Raw genomic sequence first — 20,809 nt, forward strand, 5'->3', positions numbered from 1 at the left:
ATAAAATTCAGAGACTCAAGTCAAAGATATTCATACTGAAATACAGCATTAAATTGTGGCAGAAATGGTAAAAAGACCTAACATTTTCCATTTCACTATGGGAAACAACATAATACAGAAATGCAGACTGGATTTTATTCTAATTCATTATTTTTCCTTATTTCTTTAGTTTACTATCAAGTCCACAAGCTGCATCTAATTATCCGGGCTTATATAATTACACCCTTCCTTCCAGTTATGTCACAGCATTCATTTCATAATCAATGTGGTTTGAATGATGAAGGCCTCCTTGCAGTTTGTCAAAGAATCCATATTGGAAAATTCTATTAGAATTGTTCTTTAAATATAAAGTCATAGTCTATTAATAAAGACTACTCAAATAAAATCTACAAGATGCTTCTAAATACCAACCACTGTCTGGCATTGCACCAAAAGATGCATACACATTCTCTTGTGCTTTCCACAAAATCAGCAGTATCAGCAGTAGGGAAAAAGCTTTTAAGATACTATAAAATTCTCTAATAAACCCTACAATTACCTTTTTTGGGGAGGGGAGGAAAAAGATTTATCTTTCGCAACATGTGAGACTTTAGGGAAAAATATTAAGCATTGTGTTTCCTTTACTTTAGCTTGCTGCTTTAGCACACTGTATTTTATCTATTATCTTATCTCCCATAATAGATCTAATCTTTATTTTCCTTAATTCATTGTATAATGTCTCAGATGGATTTCTGAGAAAGATAAAAGAACTTTCTCTAATCAAAATATGCTTGGTATGATAGATACCACAATGACATGTAGACCAACATTTTTCTCTACGATTGACCCAGCTGACTATATTGCCACCGAAACTCCTTACTTTATATATTTACAATTATATTCAACAGATATTATTGGCAATTGGATTTATACCCTTCCAATACCCAATGGCCCCCTTCTTTTGGAAAAAAGTAGGTGTAGTTTTCATTGTGCAATCCTGTTTATTTATTTAGATCCGTATGTCCTCCTATATCGCCATAATGACTGTGGGCTACTAACAACAAGTTATAACACCATTGAAAATGACAAGCTAAAAGCAATATACGCATAAACATAATAAACTTAAAGTATGCCTCACTAAATTGTAGGTAAGTAAATACAGGATTTGATTTTAAATCTATATACTGAAATTGGTACAGGTCACTGAAGTAATCTTTAATATATGCTATTTCTTTCTTTAGTTATCTTATTTGTCAACAGTTTCCCCTTTGATTTTAGTGCAAGGTTAGACCAAGACTTCCCAGTCTTTTTGACCAATGCATACATTTAAAATATTATGAAGACATTTAGCTGCTGTCAAAGAATGGCTGCCATAGAGACTAAGGCTAGTCACAAAATATCCATTTTTCATAAATTGTCCTTGCCATCCTGTTTGCCCCCAGAATATACTTCCTTCACCTTCAGTTTTCCTTTTTTGATTTTTTTGGACAAGTGGCTAAGCTACCAAATGAAACATTGGGCTATCCTCTAGAGTTCCGTAGTTCCAGATAAATCCTTGAAATAAGAGTAATGCTAAAAGATATCCCTTTGTTTTGTTAATTTTCCATTTATTTTATCTTTTGATTTAAAGAATGCTTTAAAAAATGGAGTCTGAGGGTCACCAGAGGAGGTGTCTGCAGGAGCCACATAGGGAAGCTAAAAATGGTTACTATGGAAGCTGCTGCCCTTTCTGTAATTCTATTGATTGCTGCTCACATTCCTAGAATCTAATTACCCATAACTAGCACTAGAGCATTTTCTCTATGGGGCACATGTTCTTTGGGGATTGCTGTCTTAGAGGTAGCCATATCTGATGGCATAAGAAGACTCTTGCTTTCATCTGGGGTTTATCTTTACCACTATCCTAATAATTAACATGCTTTTTTAATGATAATGAAAAAACTGATGATGTGGGAGGTTGGACTAATAGTGTCTGAAAGGATTCTTAACAGGTGGTTCCAGTTAGAAGCTTTGATTTTTAAACAATTATTTGACTGCATGGATTTTGGGGGAGCTGGAGTGCAAAATTACATGAATTAGTAATTTTTCTGATATTCTCAATGCTTCTTCATAAAATCCCTTGGTTACTGTTTTTTTCTTTACTTTGAGCTAAATATTTCAGAAGTACCTATATAAAAGCATTAAGGAAAAAATATTTAGCAACTGCAGCATATTGAGCAATTAATATGTGAGAGAACGATGCCTTTGTATATTGTATATGATTTATATACCCTAAGGGCTACAGTGATATGACATATTTGCTTCAATATTTAATTAATTTAGAACAGGCTCTCCAAACTGGCAACTTTAAGACCTGTGAACTTCAGCTTCCAGGATTCCTCAGCCAGCCATGCTTGGAGTTGCCAAGTTTGGAGATCCCTGATTTAGAACATAAACCATAGATAGAAGTTAGTTGAAAGTGAAGTTATAAATTTATTTTTTTATTTTATTTTACTTCAAATTTATATACCGCCCTTCTCCCTAGGGACTCAGGGCGGTGTACAGCCAAGTAAAAACACATAAATACATAATACATAGATTAAGAACAGATTAAAAGGAAATATCTCAATTTGGCCCAAAATTTAAAAAGACAAACGAATTTAAAATCATTTAAAATCACTTAAAAGGATTTGTTAAGGGAACGGCGGAAGGCACGAAGGTCTTGGATTCTCCTTATCTCTGGGGGCAGTTGATTCCAGAGGGTGGGAGCCCCCACGGAGAAGGCCCTCCCCCTGGGGGTCACCAGCCTGCATTGCTTGGCTGATGGCACCCCGAGGAGGCCCTCTCTGTGGGAGCGCACGGGTCGATGGGAGGTCGTCGGTGGCAGAAGGCGGTCTCGAAGATAACTAGGTCCTATGCCATGGAGCACTTTAAAGGTGGTAACCAACACCTTGAAGCGCACCTGGAAGACCACTGGGAGCCAGTGCAGCTCGCGCAGGAGCAGTGTTATGCGGGAGCGCCATGCAGCTCCCATAATTACTCGCGCGGCCGCATTCTGAACCAGTTGGAGCCTCCGGGTGCTCCTCAAGGGGAGCCCCATGTAGAGAGCGTTGCAGTAGTCCAGGCGAGAGGTGACGAGGGCATGAGTGACTGTGCACATGGAATCCCGATCAAGAAAGGGGCGCAACTGGCGAATCAGGCGAACCTGACAAAAGGTCCCCCTGGCAACAGCCGTCAGATGTTCCTCCAAGGACAGCTGTGTATCCAGGAGGACACCCAGATTGCGCGCCCTCTCCACGGGGGCCAAAGACTCGCCCCCGATAGTCAGCGATGGAGTCAGCTGACTATATCGGGATGCCGGGAACCACAGCCACTCGGTCTTGGAAGGGTTGAGTTTGAGCCTGTTCCTCCCCATCCAGATCCGTACAGCCTCCAGGCACTGGGCCATCACTTCAAGGGCATCGCTGGGGAGGCCTGGGGTGGAGATGTACAGCTGGGTGTCATCAGCGTACTGGTGGTATCTCACCCCAAAGCCACAGATGATCTCGCCCAGCGGCTTCACATAAATGTTGAACAGAAGGGGCGAGAGGACCGACCCTTGCGGCACTCCACAGATGAGAGGCCTCGAGGTCGACCTCTGCCCCCCTGTCAACACAAACTGCGACCGGTCGGAGAGAAAGGAGGACCATAACACGGTGCCCCCCATCCCCAACTCTTCCAGCCGGTGCAGCATGATACCATGGTCGATGGTATCAAAAGCTGCTGAGAGATCTAATAGGACCAGAACAGAGGAGCAACCCCTGTCCCAAGCCCTCCAGAGATCATCAACCAACGCGACCAATGCCGTTTCCATGCTGTGCCCAGGCCTGAAACCCGACTGGAATGGATCTAGATAGGACGTTTCCTCCAGGAATTGTGGAAACTGTCGTGCGACCACACTCTCAACAACCTTCGCCACGAAGCGAAGGTTGGAGACAGGACGGTAGTTAGCCAATACTGCCGGATCCAGGGAGGGCTTCTTGAGGAGAGGCCTCACCACCGCCTCTTTCAAGGCAGCGGGGAAGTGACCCTCACTCAACGAAGCATTGATAATTCCCTGGAGCCAGCCTCGTGTGACCTCCCGGGAAGCCAGTACTAACCAGGAGGGACACGGGTCCAGTAAACATGTGGTCGCATTAAATTTCCCCAAAATCCTGTCCACGTCATCCGGAGTCACAGGGTCAAACTCTTCCCAGATAACATTCTCAAGACTATTCCTCGCCATCCTGCCCGGATCTACCCAGTCAGAGTCCAAATCCCGCCGGATCTGAGCGATTTTGTCATACAGATATCATCCGAAATCCTCAGCCCTGCCCTCCAAGGGGTCCTCCTGCACTCCCGGTTGAAGCAGGGAGTGGGTCACTCTGAACAGGGCTGCCGGACGATTCTCTGATGACGCAATAAGAGCAGAAAAGTAATTAGACTTCGCCGCTTTTATCGCCACTAGGTAGGTCTTAATATTGGACCTTACCAGTGTTCGATCAGATTTGGTGAGACTGGCCCTCCAACCGCTCTCTAGGCATCTTTTCCAGCGCTTCATCTCCCTCAGCTCCTCAGTGAACCAAGGAGCCACGAGGGATCGACACCGGGTCAGAGGCTGCAAAGGCACAACTCGATCTAAGGCTCCGCTAGCAGCCCGATCCCAGGCCGCCACCAGGTCCCCGACCGAGTCATGTGCTAGAACCTCAGGAAATGGCCCAAGCTCCATCTGGAATCTATCAGAATCCATCAGGCGCCTGGGGCGGACCCATCTTGTAGGCTCCGCCTCCCTGCGGCGGGGTGTAGCGGTTCAAAGATCTAGGCAAAGGAGTGAGTGGTCAGACCATGACAAGGGTTCCATGTCTATATCCCCTATAACAAGGCCACTCAACCACTGGCCAGAGACAAAAATCAAGTCCAGAGTGTGACCCCCCCTGTGGGTGGGGCCATGAACTAAATGGGTCAGGTCCATGGCCGTCATGGAAGCCATGAACTCCCGGGCCATCTCAGACGTCTCACCAGCGGATGGCAGGTTGAAATCACCCATGACCATAAGGCTGGGTGTATCAACTGCCACCGTGGCTATCACATCGAGTAGCTCGGGCAGGGAGCCAGGTACGTGAGCAACAGGCCCATCTGAGCCCCATGACCCCATCTCACAAAGAGGGTTTCACATCCGGCAATCTGTGGCACAGTGGTCTCCCTCGGACCAAGACCTTCTTTAATAATAACCGCCATCCCCCCGCCCTTCCCCTGGGCCCTCAGCTGATGAAGCGCTCTGAAGCCCGGTGGGCACATCTCAGCCAGGGGGACCCCTCCCTCCGGGCCCAACCAAGTCTCACTAATAGCTGCCAGGTCCGCTCCCCCCTCCTGTATAAGATCATAGATGAGGGGGGCCTTATTAACCACGGACCTGGCATTGCATAACATCAGCCAGAGGCCCAGGTCCTGAGTATCTAAGCCACCTAGTATCTGAGTGGAGTCTTGGGGACCGGGGCGCGCAATTGCTCTCAAACAGTGAGTGCGTGCCCCCAGCACATGATGTGGCCTCCTACTCCCGCCATATCTGCTCCTCCCATTCACCGTGCTGATGGTAAATTCCTCCTTCGGATAGCCCACCAACCCTTCCCCAATCCCTCGACCTGCACCCTCCAAACCATTCCCCTGTGCCGGGCTCGGCTCCGACCTTAGTGGGTTACCCCCCTCAACCCCATTGATCTTCCTCCCGGTTCCCCTTAAAAAATCATTAAAAACCCTAATTAAAAAAACCCTCAATCCCCGCTTTAAAACATGCCACCTCTCGGGACTCCAAAGCCCGTCCTTAAGGTAGGCCTTCGATAGGGTGGAAGGCCATCGCCGCGAGAGGGGGGCATCTCGCAGCGCAATTACATCTGAATCCTTCTTTTTTCTACAAAATAAAATAGTACCTAATCAATAGCTTGGAATGCAATTAATTTAGAGTGTAGTTGCTACCATAGATTGCTAGCTGGAACTAAACATTCCCATCACATTCAGTTGGGTTCCAGTGGACTGGCTCCAAGTTCAATTGAAGTACTGTTTGTGACCTTAAGTGCCATTTATGATGTAAGGAATGGGGGACCACCTGTTTCTCAGCATATCCAATAGCTTCATATCTTCAGTAGATGGTCTTCTGCAGATAAATTCCATCATATGAGAGAGACAAGGCAGGAGAAAAGGAGGGGATGTTTAATATGGACACATCCCAATTGGAGAAAGTTTCCTGGGGTAGTCTTTCTGGAACCCGATCAGATGTCCTGTTGGTGCCTGGCAGGCAACATGGTGTCTTATGTTGCCCAGACTTTTAAGGCTTAATTTTAGTTTGCTTTTTGTTATATTGTCATTGCTTTTTATTGTTTCCTACATTGTAATAACTTTAATGTTCCATTTATACAACTGTTGCTAGATTTGTTTTGCTTAAATATCATATTATACATTATCTGTATTTTTATAATACTAATAGACCGAGCTGTTTGCTTATGCCAGTGGAGAGGAACTTGAGGATCTGGATGGAAGAACTGTAGAACAAAGACTCCTAACTGTCTCTATTTCATTGGTGTTTATCTTCTAAAATTTATAAGATGATTTGCATTCTTATGAAGTTTCTCATGAAGGCAGTTTCTCATGAAGGTGCTTTCTGATCCCAGAATATGAACCAATATAGCCTTGCAGAGGACATACTGGGCTTCTTATAAAGACAAGAAAAACAGTAGCAAAACTGGGAAAGAGAATGTACAGTATACTTTTATTTTAAATCTGTTGAGCATAACCTTGTTTAGCAGATCACTTTATCTGCAAGATTGAAGGAAAAAAAGATTATGGGCAAATCTTTTAATGCTATACTGTTCCTTTTGCAGATTTGTTATATTTAAACCAATTTTGAAGCTAGTTTAGTTATAATTCAGGCCCGCTTCCTACAACAGTTTAAGACTGGAGTGCATTAGGACTTCAGATTTGCATGAGACCCCACTGCTCCTTTTAATGCCTCCAGAACTGTCACTCATATTTCAACAGTGTAGTAACCAAAATTTACTTTAGTGTAAACTCCAAAGTGAGATTGCTTGGATTTTTTTAAAAAACAAACAAACCTCAGCTTCTCCTAAAATCAAAGGAGAAAACATTTTGGAAATCTCTACCATACCCATTTGAATGCCTTGGCTTCATCCACTAGTTGTAGGCTTCATTCACCAAAAAAAGGTAAGTATGGCTACCAGCCCCAAGGTTGCTGTGGTAAGCTGTAATAATTGCTACCATGGGTTGGATAAACAAGCCTGGGGATGTGGATCACATGCAACAACAGCTGTATTCAATTCATTAGAAATTAAAGCAGGTTTTTGTCATATTCCTGTGCAGAGGATCTGAGAATTTGCAGATAGAGATTCCATATATTCTACCTGCATAATTAATGTGTTCTGTAGCATTTCTCATAAGAACAAATGTTTATGCCATTATTAATTGACAAAAGCTATTGCCTTAAATGGACTATTAGGCTCTGAAATGTAAAACAGAAAAATGGGAGTAGTTGGGTAAATGGGTAAGACAGTTGTTGAGAATGCTTGTTGATGTATTTTGTCTTTTGCTTGTCTCCATGAAGACATATTTGGGTTTCTACATTATGGTAATGGTGTTTAAATAAAGAGAAGGAAGATTGCTGAATATTTTATTACCCCAAAAGCCATTTGGGTGGTTATGTTAAAGCAAAGCCACATAATTACAGAAAACTGCTTTTATGGGGGAATTGGTTGGCTGGTTGGTTTAATTCCACACACCCCACCCAAATAACTAGATACCCCTTTTTTTGGTGATGTAGACATCATCAACAACATAAGCCTCAAATCAGAAAGCCTTAGATTTATTTGAAGGAATTTTGACTTCCATTTTGGTTTTAGAAAGAGAAATATATTTGGATCAACTTTAGAAAGGAGTTCATTCCAACATGTTACATTTGCAATGAACTTTTAAAAATTGAGAAAATCCAAGGATTTTGTTTATTTTCTGGAACAATTGTTGTCCCGTTTGCACTTTTGTATGTTAAAAAGGAATGGTTAATCCTCCATTCTCTGCTCTTACAGAGTTTTAGGGATAACACCATACTCCACAAGTCCTTTAGAAACAATAAACTTTTCCATAACTTTTTAGATGGAATTTTCAGGGGTGCAGAAATGAGGGTGTGGGAACAGTCTTGAGATACATAAAATTCTTGACAAGCTGAGAATTCCAGGTCATTGGCAGTTTTTAAATTTGTTTGCAGTAGTTAGATATCTGCAATCTATTTTCTCCATGTGAAAATCTTTAAGCATTTGAAACCATGACACCTGTTGGTCACCCCAAAGGTAAGGACACAATATAAAATTAAGACTATAGATTTGTAGCTGTCCAAAGTGCTTACGGTCTGCACCCTCCTGCTGGATATGAGAGCAAAAGAGCCTTAGATTTTTTTCAGTTTTCTGCATCTGTTTCCCAGTCACACTGGCAAAAGTTGAACATGTGTTGAGGAAGAATATATGGCTACTTACGAGAAAGATGACCAATGCCATTTACTTCTTCCCACTTGTGGATCTAGTCACCCCCCCCTCCCCGCCGTGATTCATGGAGGAGATGAGAGATGAATTTGTACTCTTTCTTTTTTTAGTACTGATTTCTGCTGCATTGTTTTTCTTTCTGCTGTTGTCTTTAATGTTTATTATAGATGCAATGGATAATCTTAATAGATATTATTAGTTTCTGTAAATGTTGTAAAATCTGAGTATATTCTGTTCAATGTTAATTTTGTCATCTGCTTTTCCTCCATCCTGAAGCTTGAGCTTTATCTTAAGAACATCTCAGAAAGATTCTTCCCTTAATTGGGCATATTGTCATTCTTTTCCCTTTTCAGGTACAGGTAGACCTCATTTAGTGACCACAATTAGGTCTGGCAACTTGATAAGTGAAACCATGACTATACCTACAATCTGACCAGCTGTCCTTTGCTTTACAGACTAGCAAAGGTCATAAATGCAAGGATTGGTCCAAAGTTATTTTTTCCATCACTACTCTAAATACAAACAGCTACTGTATGAGGCAGTCATCAGATGAAGACTACCTGTACTTTTAACACATTATATGATATATTAGGCTTCAGGCTTTGATCCATCAGCTACCATCTTTTAATGACTCCAGCCTCTACAGTTCAATGCCAGTCAGGGTCAGAGAATAATTACAAAGAGCAACCGTGGATTGGGTTTCTTAAGAAAGAAGAAAACTGTCATTAAATACCCTGGTGAACCAAATTGAAAAGAAGGTTACCTTTGTGGGGGGGAAAGTGAGATTCAAGATTATCTTGATACTGAGAATTGGGCAAAATTTGCAAAACAAATTTCACAGAGATAATTCAGGTCTAGATTGATCTAGGAAAAATCAATGTGCAAATACAAGATGACTTGACAGCGGTGTATACAAATCTGACCCAGAGGTTTTAAGAACTAAATATGAATTAATGGCTGATCCAGCAGCTAAAAAGACTAAAGTATCCTAGGCTACATCAAGTAGTATGGTGTTGAGAAGCTGTTATACTACTCAGCTTTAGGTATCTGCTCAGCTGGAGTATTGTGTCTAGTTCTAGCATAATACAACATATTCGTCTAGGGGAGAGTTACAAATATGTGAAAGCCTGATGCTCTAATATAATCAAGAAAGCTTTAGAAGAGCTTTCTTGAAAGAGCTTGGAGGAGAGATGATTAAGAGATGAAATAAGCACTACTTTAAAATATTTGAAAGGCTTCTGCATAGAGAATAAATTTGTGTTGATTTTTTTTTTTTTGTAATCTAAAAGGAAGAAAAATCTCAGTTGAAAGATTCAAATTACAGTAAAAAGAATTGGAACCAAGAATTTTCTGATGGTACACATTTTTTTAAATAGAGGAATACAATGTTCTGGAAGGTGGTGGATTTCCCCTCATTAACTGTTTTTAAGTAGAGGTTGTATAGCTTACCTACTGAATACAGTAAAAGTGGATTTCCTACTTCAGCCGAGAGTGGGAATAGATTATCCTTCCAATACTGCATCCCTGATGGAGAAGATGAATTGGAGAGATTTGTAATATACTTCAGAATAGCTAAGAACCTTTTTTTAAAAAACTAGGAAATTAAGAAGCCCAATTATCATTTCTGTTTATTGGACCAGCTTCTCCATCTCTTCAAATAGTGACTGGCAATGAATAACATTTATCAATTTCTCTTTATACTGTAGCAGCTGTGCTGCATTATTTATCTTAAGGGATCTTTTGTTCAGTACTGGCTTTCGTATTAATAACAGCTCTTCTTTTCCTTCTCCTTAGGTTTGTATGTGTCTGTTTCCTGCTGTGATATGTGCCTTTGTTGTGAGAATACAATAGCATTTAATATGAACTTCTCTCCCCCTACTCTTTAAGAATCAACTTTGATTTAATAAGGTTGGGTCTAAAGCACTGAACCACTAAACTGAGTATCTGACGGCATAAAACCAATTCTCAAAAACAGAAGCATATTAATGATGTTTGATGCTGCTATAAACCAAGTAAAGATAAGATTGAAGACAGTAGAGATTATCTGGAAAAAGTAACAGATAACCACCAGTTCACTTTGAATGAACTAGTGTAATAATTAACATTTTAGTCTCTGTATGGATACAGAGGCAATTTTCCATCACACTGCAACCATAATTTAATACAAGAATAATTTAGGCATTGCACCTCGGATATTGTTAAATTGCTACTCCCAATAGCTTCAGTTGGCCTAGTGAAGTATGTTAGAAAATGTAGGCTATTAACATCTGAAGGAAGCTAAATCGAGCAACTAGATCTATCAGCTGCGGTAAATAGATCAGCAACATTTCTTATTGACCAGCTGAGATTTTGAATAGGCACATTGGAACTCTGCAGTATAAAAAAAGGTTAGATGATACTTTATAAAAGTTGTATCATAGTTCGTCGCACTGATTTAACACAAAGAGGAAGATCCATTACATATGATTACTCTGCATGTGTACTATTGTGTGCTCTATTTGGGGTTACCCTTGAAGACCATTCAGAAATGTCAACTGATCCAGAATTCAGGGGCACAAGAAATTATGGGCATGCTGTGGTATGTCTGCAAAATATTTCTGCTTTGTAAACTGCCCAATTACCAGTAGGTTTCCAGGTACAATTCAAAGTGCTGGTTAGGGTCCTTGACATAGGGCCTTGTTATCTGAATAACGGCCTATCTTCGGTAGTTTCTTCCCTAAGTTTTCAGTTTATATTTTGCCCAGAATTATTGAGAAATTGGGTGACTTTAGAAATGTGAAACTCTCTCACACACATATCCTTCCACTCTTCATTTCAGTTTGGTTTTCTTTAGATGTTCTCATTGTAACTACCTAGAGTCAATTTCAGAATGTGCCAGTCAGCTCAGTGATATGGAAGACAGCTGGATTCAACTAATTCAGAATTGTTTTATCTCCCAATTGACTAGAATGGGTAATCCACACAATGTTCCACTGTTTTCTATGGACTTCAAGAGTAATTCTTCAAAGACTTTGGTTATGATCAGTTTGGAAAGAATCCTGCTTTATTATCCTAAAGATGGTCAATTTAAGACATCTTAAACGTCTCTGATACTTTTTCTGCATTACAGATATTTTGTTTGGATTCCTCTCTGTCAAGATGGGGAAATATAAAATTCAAAGTGTTGTGCAGAAAAAAACATAATTGCATATTTTTGTATTACTAACATGATTTTTAAGAACTTGATAGCTTCCTACTTACAATATATTCCTGTATGCTAAGGATGTCCAAGAGTGTTTATTACCCGGTAATAAATTTTTGTTAGCAACCTGAAATTTAGACTTTGAAATTATAAGATTAAAAAGACATTGATATTTTCTTTTCTCTTAATTAGCATTCTGGTGTCTCATATTTGAACATATGTAACTTTTAATTTATTATTTCTTTAAAAAAAAAACCTAGCATTCTTTGTATCCTGCCAGTAGCCAAGAGGCTAGTGGGAGCAATTTGTGGTTTGTTCAAGCTAGACATCATCACCCCTGTTGTTCAGATTGAAATCTTGCTAGTTTGGGATTGGGCAGCGGGGGATGGGGGGCAGGGAAGGAAGTTTTTCTCTGTTGGAAGCTTGCTTACTTACTTACACTTTTTCATGATTGGGGCCGCCTTTCCCTTCCCTTTCCCTTCTAAGAGGAGGTGAGTTTGATGAGGTGCCTTTCTATTTCTGAGGCAGAAGGCAGGCCTTGACCAGCTGGTATCTTGAACTGACACAGGTGCAAAGACTGCAGGGGGTGGGATCCAAGAATAATTGCATGTTTCTCAAAGCATCGGGCCTTGCCCAAAAGGGGGCTTGCGGAAATGGTTCTTTATGGAAAATTAATGACAAGGCTTAAAGCCTGTCAGGATCACTGTGGTCATCAGAGAAGGAGTAATGCCTTACAGGGACAGCTCCCTCCTGTCTTCTCCACAGGATATTAGCTGACCCAGCACAGACTTGTATCATCTGGACACTTCACAAGGCCTGTGCTGGTTTTAGTGTTCTTTGAAAATCTTTTTTCCATCTAACTCTTGCTAACCATGGGCTTTGTATTTAGAGTGTGAGCCTCACAGTTTCTCTTCTAAGGAGCCTAAATCAAGATACAGAGTGATTGTTATTTCTATTGTGACAAGGAGAAATTCTGTGAAAGTATTCTTAAGCTTGGAGAAAACAATAACATTATGCTTATTATTTATTCACTGGCTGTTTAGGAGATGACAAATCCTATGATTTGACTGAATTTTCTATTATATATAATTTGGTTTACTAAATATGTGTGAAAAACTAATCTATGTAAATGGATAGTTACAAGGTTTTAAATCTCCTACTTGCCTGCGCTAATCTTAACATTTGCAGCCCTTTAGCCAGCACCTCAAATATCACTGCATTTCATTGTCTTCTGATTCTATCCATTTGAAAGAATTGCAAGCAGCCTATATTTCTCAGTGATATAGTTGCATAGATGATCTATGGTATGTGTGAGAAAATCAACAATACTGTTCTTTGGTACATTTGGAAGTTTTTCCATTTTATTTTTGCCTGCAACACACATGACTAGTTATGTAAAAGGTTTTTTTAATCTTCTACTTTGGTATGAAATTTTATATATTCTGTCTGTCTGTCTGTCTGTCTGTCTGTCTAAAAGCTAGATTGATTGTTGATGATTTAGCAAGTGGGACTTTTGTTTGCAATGTCATATTCATGCAGAAGTATTTGAGTCATTTGTTTAAATGCAGTTCATTTCATGTATATGTTAAGTCATTGCTGTATCATTTTCCTTGTGTATAGAAGATAAGCTCAGGAGGACAACTTTGGGAAGAGAAAAGGAAATGAGTGAATTACATCCTATTGTAAACTTTTACACTGCCCTGGATTTAAATGGCTGATACAAGGTCATTGAATTACATGTCATGTTTTGTATGTATAGACTCAATCATAAATTAATTCCTTAGAGGTCTAGGAACAGATTTTATCAGTGCCATGGTCATGTTTCAGTTTTGCGTTGTAGTCTGAATTAATCTGTAAAGAAAGTGTAGAAATTTTATTATATATTTGTTTCTCAGTTTATATTTATTGATTCATTTGAAATATCTATAACATTTCTGTCTAGTATGAATACCCAAAGTAGTTAACAAAATAGAGTTGAGAATTTCTTCAGAACTGGTCAAGTAGTGCTTGTGTAACATTTGTGAATCACTTGATTTGCAATTGATTGTTCTTATAGTTGCTAGGCAACTAGCAACCTGTGCTTTCAGTTGTTTTCCTTTTTTGCAATTTGAGTATTTTTGGATAATAGATTTGTACCTGGATTTCTAGATTCTACAGACCAGAGCTGAATAGCCATTGTATTCTTATTCTATGGAAGAATTCATTTTTGCAGACACTTTCTTCCTCTTTTGTCTTATGGCTTCTTTGATTTGCTTTTCTATTATCTCCGACTGTGGCAGCTTGCTATATTCAGATACTCTTTTCTTCTTGGCAGTGGTTGCAATTGGGTTTGACTGTCCAATGATGGCTTCTTTCTCCTTTTGTTTCTACAGACATGCCTTGAGCTGGAACGCTACCTTCAGACAGAGCCCAGGAAGAACTCAGAAAGCTTTGTGGAGGACCTGGACTGTTTTCTTCATGCTTCTGCTCAAGGCACAGAAGATAGCATTCAGCCATTGGATCCACTCTTATTACCTGTAGATATGAGTACCTGTGACAAAAATGCCAACATGGACATTATTCTCTCAAGGGACAAACTATTGTCTGAGACTTGTCTCAGCCTGCAACCTACCAGCTCCTCTACAGAGGGCTATGCTGCTGTTAACCAGGCCCAACTCAACGCAGTGACCTCACTAACACCTCCTTCCTCTCCTGAACTCAGTCGCCATCTTGGAAAAACCTCACAAACTATCTCTGCAGTTGATGGCACAGTTACACTGAAATTAGTGACAAAGAAATCCACCCTCAGCTCAGTAAAGGTTGGTGTAATAGCACCAGCTAACACAACAAAGTGTGCACTCAGTGACAGTGAACAAGGAGGGTTAGGGGCTGACACATCCCCGGAAAACAAGAAGAGGGTTCATCGTTGTCAGTTTAATGGGTGCCGTAAAGTATATACAAAGAGCTCACACTTAAAAGCGCACCAGAGGACTCACACAGGTACTTGTGTTAGATGCTTGGCTGTCTTTAACCAAATTTATGCCTTTTATTTAATATTTGTCTTGTTCAGAAATGAAGCTTTAGAGGATAAGAGTTACAGGCTTGGTATAAAAAGTTGGGTTGGAACATTGTGTTCCATATTATGTCAAGGAGTTTGAGAATTCGCTATTGCAGAATGAAAATGCTAATCATATGGCTCTATAATTCCTATATTAGTAACATTTTTCTCAGAATTTTGCAGATTACTGAGAATACAATTAATCATACAGCATACTTTGTTTTATTGTTCTATTATTTTAATTTTGTTTAAACTTCCTTTTTGTTTCTTTTTTTATGGTTTTTTTATGGCTATGAGCTGCTTAAAGTAACCCCATAGCGAGATAGGCGGCAAATAAATTTAATAATAATAATAGTAATAATACTTGACATGGAAAGTTTTCATTAGGGGGATTGTGTCTGGCTATTTGAGGAAGTTAAATTACATTCCTTGGGCATAGAAGCACCTCTAGTATAATTCTCTCCTTTTATACAGATTAAGATTAACGCTCCTAGACATCCTATCAATGAGGGGTGATGGTCTTTATGTCACAGCTGCTTTATAATTCTATTGGTTATTTTGCAGGATGCAATTATGTTTAGAAATGAAGACCAGATTTTTATTAGTTTTGTTGATTGCTACCCAGCAGCCTGTTCAAAGAATTATGATTCACTGTAGATCAAGCCACATTCATGAGAGTCTGCTTCTGGCCTTCAAATGGGTCATAATTTTAGCACATAAGTATTTCAGTTCTCCCTACTTGTGGAAAAAAAATCCTTCATTTATATTTATTCATACCAAAAGGTAAACTATTACTGTTAATTTTACATTACTATTACTGATTTTACTGATTATTACTGATCATGACTTAGGACCTGGTTATGTTAGGGTCAGCCTATTTTTTTCTGCCACCCGATCACCTCAATTGAATATCATCTTGTGGGACCGAGGAAGCACGCCTTCTCCATTGCAGCTCCTGCCCTCTGGAATAGTTCCCAGATGCTTATACTCCCGGGGTTCTGGAAGGCCCTTTTAAATCCTGGCTCTGTTCCCAGCCCTAGAGTTAATATGTTTGTGGGGGCTCTGTCCCATTTTATTGTTATTGTTACAGCTTTATTGTTTTTGTTCTACGCTGTCAGTTTCATTTTATTCCACTGACAGTCAAATTGAGTGGGTGGCCATAACAAATCAAAATAAATAAATCTAATATGTGTGAAACATATTCAACTTCAATCAGTTTTATTTAGAGACAGCTTTGTAGGATAAATCACTGTTCTTGCTATTTTCATATATCACAGAGAAAGAATGTTTTGATTAAAGTTACCTCAGCTGAACAGATTTTTGAAACTAGGTATTCTAGTCAAAACTGAGTGTTCTTTCCACTGTATTCCCTTTACATTATATATGTATCACATTTGAACCAATTTCTGATGTCCACATAAACATGTAAGATCCTCAAGAAATCCTTAGTAAGCACAAAGGGGCTGCCTGTTTGAAATATCTTCCTATATAGACATATCTAGAAATTCAGAATCTTTCTATATGCTTAACATGGTGATAGCTGTGTATTTTGATAGAAGAAAGTTTGATTAATTCTGGTTAACATCAGTGAACCAAAATTAATTAACCATTCCTTCATTTATAATCAGAATCAAAAACCTGGTAAAAAAACCTATATTCTTGACTGGATATATAGAGCTATGCTGTGAAATACTTCTTTCTGAAAAATTATTAGTAATTAGCTAATACCTATGCTAAAACTCTTGTTATGGCCTGGGTGAAACATTAAATCACAGGGCAACAGTTTTAGAATAGAGGTATCTCAAATGGGTTAATTTACAAAAAATATATTCAAAATCCAGGAGCATGACTCTTGAGGGAATGAAATTTGGGGAAGTTATGGCTTTTTCAGTGCTACTGGATACTGCTGGGCTGCTACTACACTTATGTGATCTTCATTTTCAGTATTCTGTGATAGTTTCCTAGGCAATCTTGCAATATCTTCTTCCCTTCTCAAAGCCAATACAGATACTTACCTACCTACTGGTAGAGAAGGGAAGGAGGAACAAGGAAATAGAAGGAACAAGGGAAGAAGGAACTTGATGCATGTTTTCTGGCAGTGGTTATCTGTTTCCCTCTTTAGGTATGAAATATCTCCGAAACAATGACCTAATGGCGCATGGGCTATCTAGTCAACTTCTCGCTCGGATGATATGGCTTCCTGAATGCTATGCTATTTTTTACTTCCATTAAAACTGCTGAGTCAGTTTCCCAATTTTGCCATCATATTTCTTTACTCAAAAATAATGAATTGGCAGGATGTGCTTAGGAAACTGTTGCAGAAGAATTCATTATTGAAGTAGATGGAACTAAAAATGGTTACAGGGGTCATAGCCTATTTAAGAGAAGATAGTTTGGGGCCGAGGTTGGTAAACTTTAGGGTTATGAACTTTCGATAACTGTTGATTGGCCTTCTCTTTATTTTCCTTACCTCTCCAGTTGTCTTTTCTCTACTCAGTTTTGTTTTCTCATCTTTCCTTTTCTACTCTTTTTCCATTTCAGTGAATATACTTCTTTGTGGGCAACTTTTTTTTGCACAAAGGCACATACATCACATGGACACATTTTTGGGGTGGTGGGGCAGTTTTTGTGATTTGGGGGAATCATCTACTATTCCTCTGAGAAGAAGGGTATCATCTTAAATTCAAAAGTATCTTTCTTGCAGGTAAGTATATGAATGAATGTGTTTTGTAGTACTTAAACCCAACCTCCAAAGAGTCTTGGAAGTATACAATATCAAATAGAAACAAAACCAAATAGTAATAAGAAATAACTAAATAAGAAGAATATCAAAATCAAAAATATGACTTGTCAGTTTAGACATCAAATTATACTGTACTTTGCAAAAGTTGAAGTCATGGTTTCTGATTTTTGTTTGGCTAAACTGTTGCAAAGTATTTTATTATTTCAAATATTAAAAGATAACTGGAAGGATTACTGAATATATATAGTATAACATAGGAGTCACCAATTAGGCCTAGTAAACCATAGAATTGTAAACAAAACGTTTAAATTGCCCAAATTTCACAACTTTTTAAGGTTTCTTATTTATTTGATAATTATCCTGTTTGTCTTTTTAAAAATAGTTATTTATATCAGGAAAATATTAATAAATTAAATAGGTGTTCTTACATTTATTCATAATGGATTTCAAGGGAGGGTTCATCTACCAATACTTTCATGTGATGCAGTTCTGAAATTGAGGTATCTTTGGTCTGAATTACTCTCTGAATAGATTGAACTATGAAGGAGTCTTAAAATGTTTGCATTTGGTGTCAGTATTGGCTCTCTAATTCAAACCTAGTTCAGATCAAATCTAGACTACCAATGATCAATTGACAATAGAATGCTGGGCATAAATATCTACTTTGTTTTTTGCTAGGAGCTTATGACCAACATCTGGAACCAGAGATACTTCTAAATGGAGACACATTGAGTCTTTTCGCATAAAACTATACTACCCATTAGAATATACTTGGTATCTCCAAATGAGCTATTATTTCCTTCTGCAGTTAAAACTGATCACTGTTGGAGACTAGATACTGAGTTGGGTGGATTCAGATTCTTAACCCAAACAGCTGCGCTTATGTTTACATAGCTTGCTTCTTTCAGTTCATGCTGCCTTATCTCTCTAAATAATAATGTTGCTTTATTTATGCAAGCAGACATTTGAACTGGCTCCAAAACCCCAAAAGGAAAAATACTAAAGGGGTGGGATTTGGAAGTTTTGGTGTGTATTGTAAGAGTCCCAAGGCCAAGATTATAGGCATGAAGCAGTCATTTTGTTGGATCTTTTGTCTTTGAACATAGGCCTGGTTTCTTGGAACTGTCCCTGTAAGACACCATCAATTGTGAACAAGCTTCACAATGCTAATGGCTACCAGCCATTTGGCACTCTTGACTGCTGAGCTGAAGGTCTAAAAAGTTTCTGATATTTAATTTTTCCCATTAGCTGCTTGTAGCTTGTAGAGCTAGATGCAGTAATTCAAACGTGAGGTGACAAGGTAGCGAAACTCGATTAGATTTAACAAAATCATGGGTTGACCACTAGTAATACCAGGACTAGTCCTGTTTTGCCAACACTTGTATTTCCATGCACGATAGCCTGTGGAAAAAGTGCTGGAAAAAGTCTGTGGAAAAATCTCAAGGAAAAAGCCACAGAACTTCATAGGCAAAATTGAAAGAAGACACAATGATTTGGGAATCTCTGGAATGGCATAAAGTAAAAGGATGCATAGACTATTTGGGAGACAGAGACATCTATGCTAAAGAGTACGTGTTTTGCATGTAGAAAGTGGCAGCCTTAACCCAGAACACATCTCCATTTATGGTTGAGGAAGACTCCTCTTTGAAACTCATTTGGGGCACTTCTTTGTAGATGTATTCCAATAGCTTCCCATGATTAATAGCAATAGCACTTAGGCTTATATACTGCTTTACAATGCTTTACAGCCCTCTCTATGCGGTTTACAGAGTCAGCATATTGCCCTCAGTAATTTGTATGCTCAGTTTACTCACCTTGGAAGGATGGAAGGCTGAGTCAACCTTGAGCCTGGTGAGGTTTGAACTGCCAAATTGCAGGCAGCATGCAGTCAGCATAAGTAGCCTGCAGTACTGCATTCTAAACACTGCACCACCGTGGCTAATGTGATTTTTATCATATAAAAAACTGAAATTTGTCTGGTAGAGTGAACCCCTTGGTACAGAAAGGAATTTAAATCAGAAATAACAAGAAGCTAGTTTTCTTCTTCATAAGCTGAAAGATTTTTAATGAACTGGTGCTAATTGATGTTGCACCAAAGTCCTACTGCTAAAAACAAATGTGTAAAAAGATAGATTCAGATTTTGGCCTAAAGTAAAATGGAGAAGTCACTTGGTATGTGGAAAGATATGTGTGAAAGAGAGCACTATAAAAAGGTAAGATGTGCAGTTGGGAAAAAGATTACCTATTTCATAAATTATGTGAAGGATCTGTTATAAAATATATACTTAATGATGTGAGAAAATAAACTCAGCCTTAACACATTTGCATGGCAAATATTTCTGAAGGGATGACACTTTCACTTCTGGAAAGGGAAACGGGATTTTTTTTTCCAGACCTATCTCAGCAAATGCCAGTGAGTTAAGTGACAGAAGGAGAATTAATTTAGATTGAACAACGGGAGGAGGAAGTGTATAAATTTGTCATTATCCAAGATTGGAAGCAGATGCTTTAAAGGAAAAAAAATTATATTAGAAATTAAATCTGACTTTTCTGTGGAAGTATTAGTCTGACTCCAGTCTTAATGTAATCATTAAGCAAAAACTTGTAGGGAGCAAATTTTTTTATTGCAGAATTTGATAGAAAAGAAATCCAGATTAGGGCGTAGGCTTCTCTTATTCAGAATCAGAATGTATTCAGAATGTAGTAGGAAATTGAAGAGACTGATATAATAACTAAGATAAATTGTCTTAAATGATACAGGGTTTCCTGCCTAAGGGAGAGGGGTTATTCTGTTATTCTATTAATAGATAGAAGTAGTGGGCTCTCCCTCTGACCATCTGGAAGGAGTGCTGGTCATTTCAGAGGGAAGATGGAGGATAGCAAAGAAAGCAGTCAAACAACTATGGGAAATCCTACAGAATTTATCCAGTAAATATGTGGCTATTCACAAAATGATAGGCTTGGGATCTCTAACAAGATAATGTTCTAAAACTCTTCAACTGAAGATGGGAATGGAAGGAAATTGCATTAAGTGATAACATGTGGATCTATTCCACAGTTTTAACTTGGCTTTTTACTATCTAAATAAAAAGCATGTTTCTGAAGCACATTTTCTAATGTTAAGAGTAGTTCTCTTTCAGTGTTATTCACACAGAATAAAATGCCATGTTGCCTCATGAAAAGAAGAAGGTATATTTTATTTCTTCTCAACTCTACTTCCTAAGAGCATTAATGAGGTGAGAAAAATCTAATTGACTACAGTAGTATCAAAGTAAGGGTTCCAGTGTATCCGATCTAGTGCTGAATTATTCCCTGAAACCAGGGGTGGGTTC

General features: G+C 38.9%; 1 protein-coding gene across 2 annotated transcripts in view; it reads left to right on the forward strand.

The window, feature by feature from the left end:
• KLF7 (KLF transcription factor 7) overlaps positions 1-20,809 on the forward strand; it is a 75,581-nt gene that overhangs the window by 22,434 nt on the left and 32,338 nt on the right. For both annotated transcript variants that reach the window (XM_070956792.1, XM_070956791.1), the window contains one exon: positions 14,070-14,676. In XM_070956792.1, coding sequence (XP_070812893.1) covers positions 14,070-14,676 — 607 coding nt within the window. The remainder of the gene's footprint in view (positions 1-14,069; positions 14,677-20,809) is intronic.

Source organism: Pituophis catenifer, unplaced genomic scaffold (assembly GCF_029215685.1).
Source record: "Pituophis catenifer annectens isolate HBS135680 unplaced genomic scaffold, rPitCat1.0.hap2 SCAF_1, whole genome shotgun sequence".
Lineage (NCBI taxonomy): Eukaryota > Metazoa > Chordata > Lepidosauria > Squamata > Colubridae > Pituophis > Pituophis catenifer.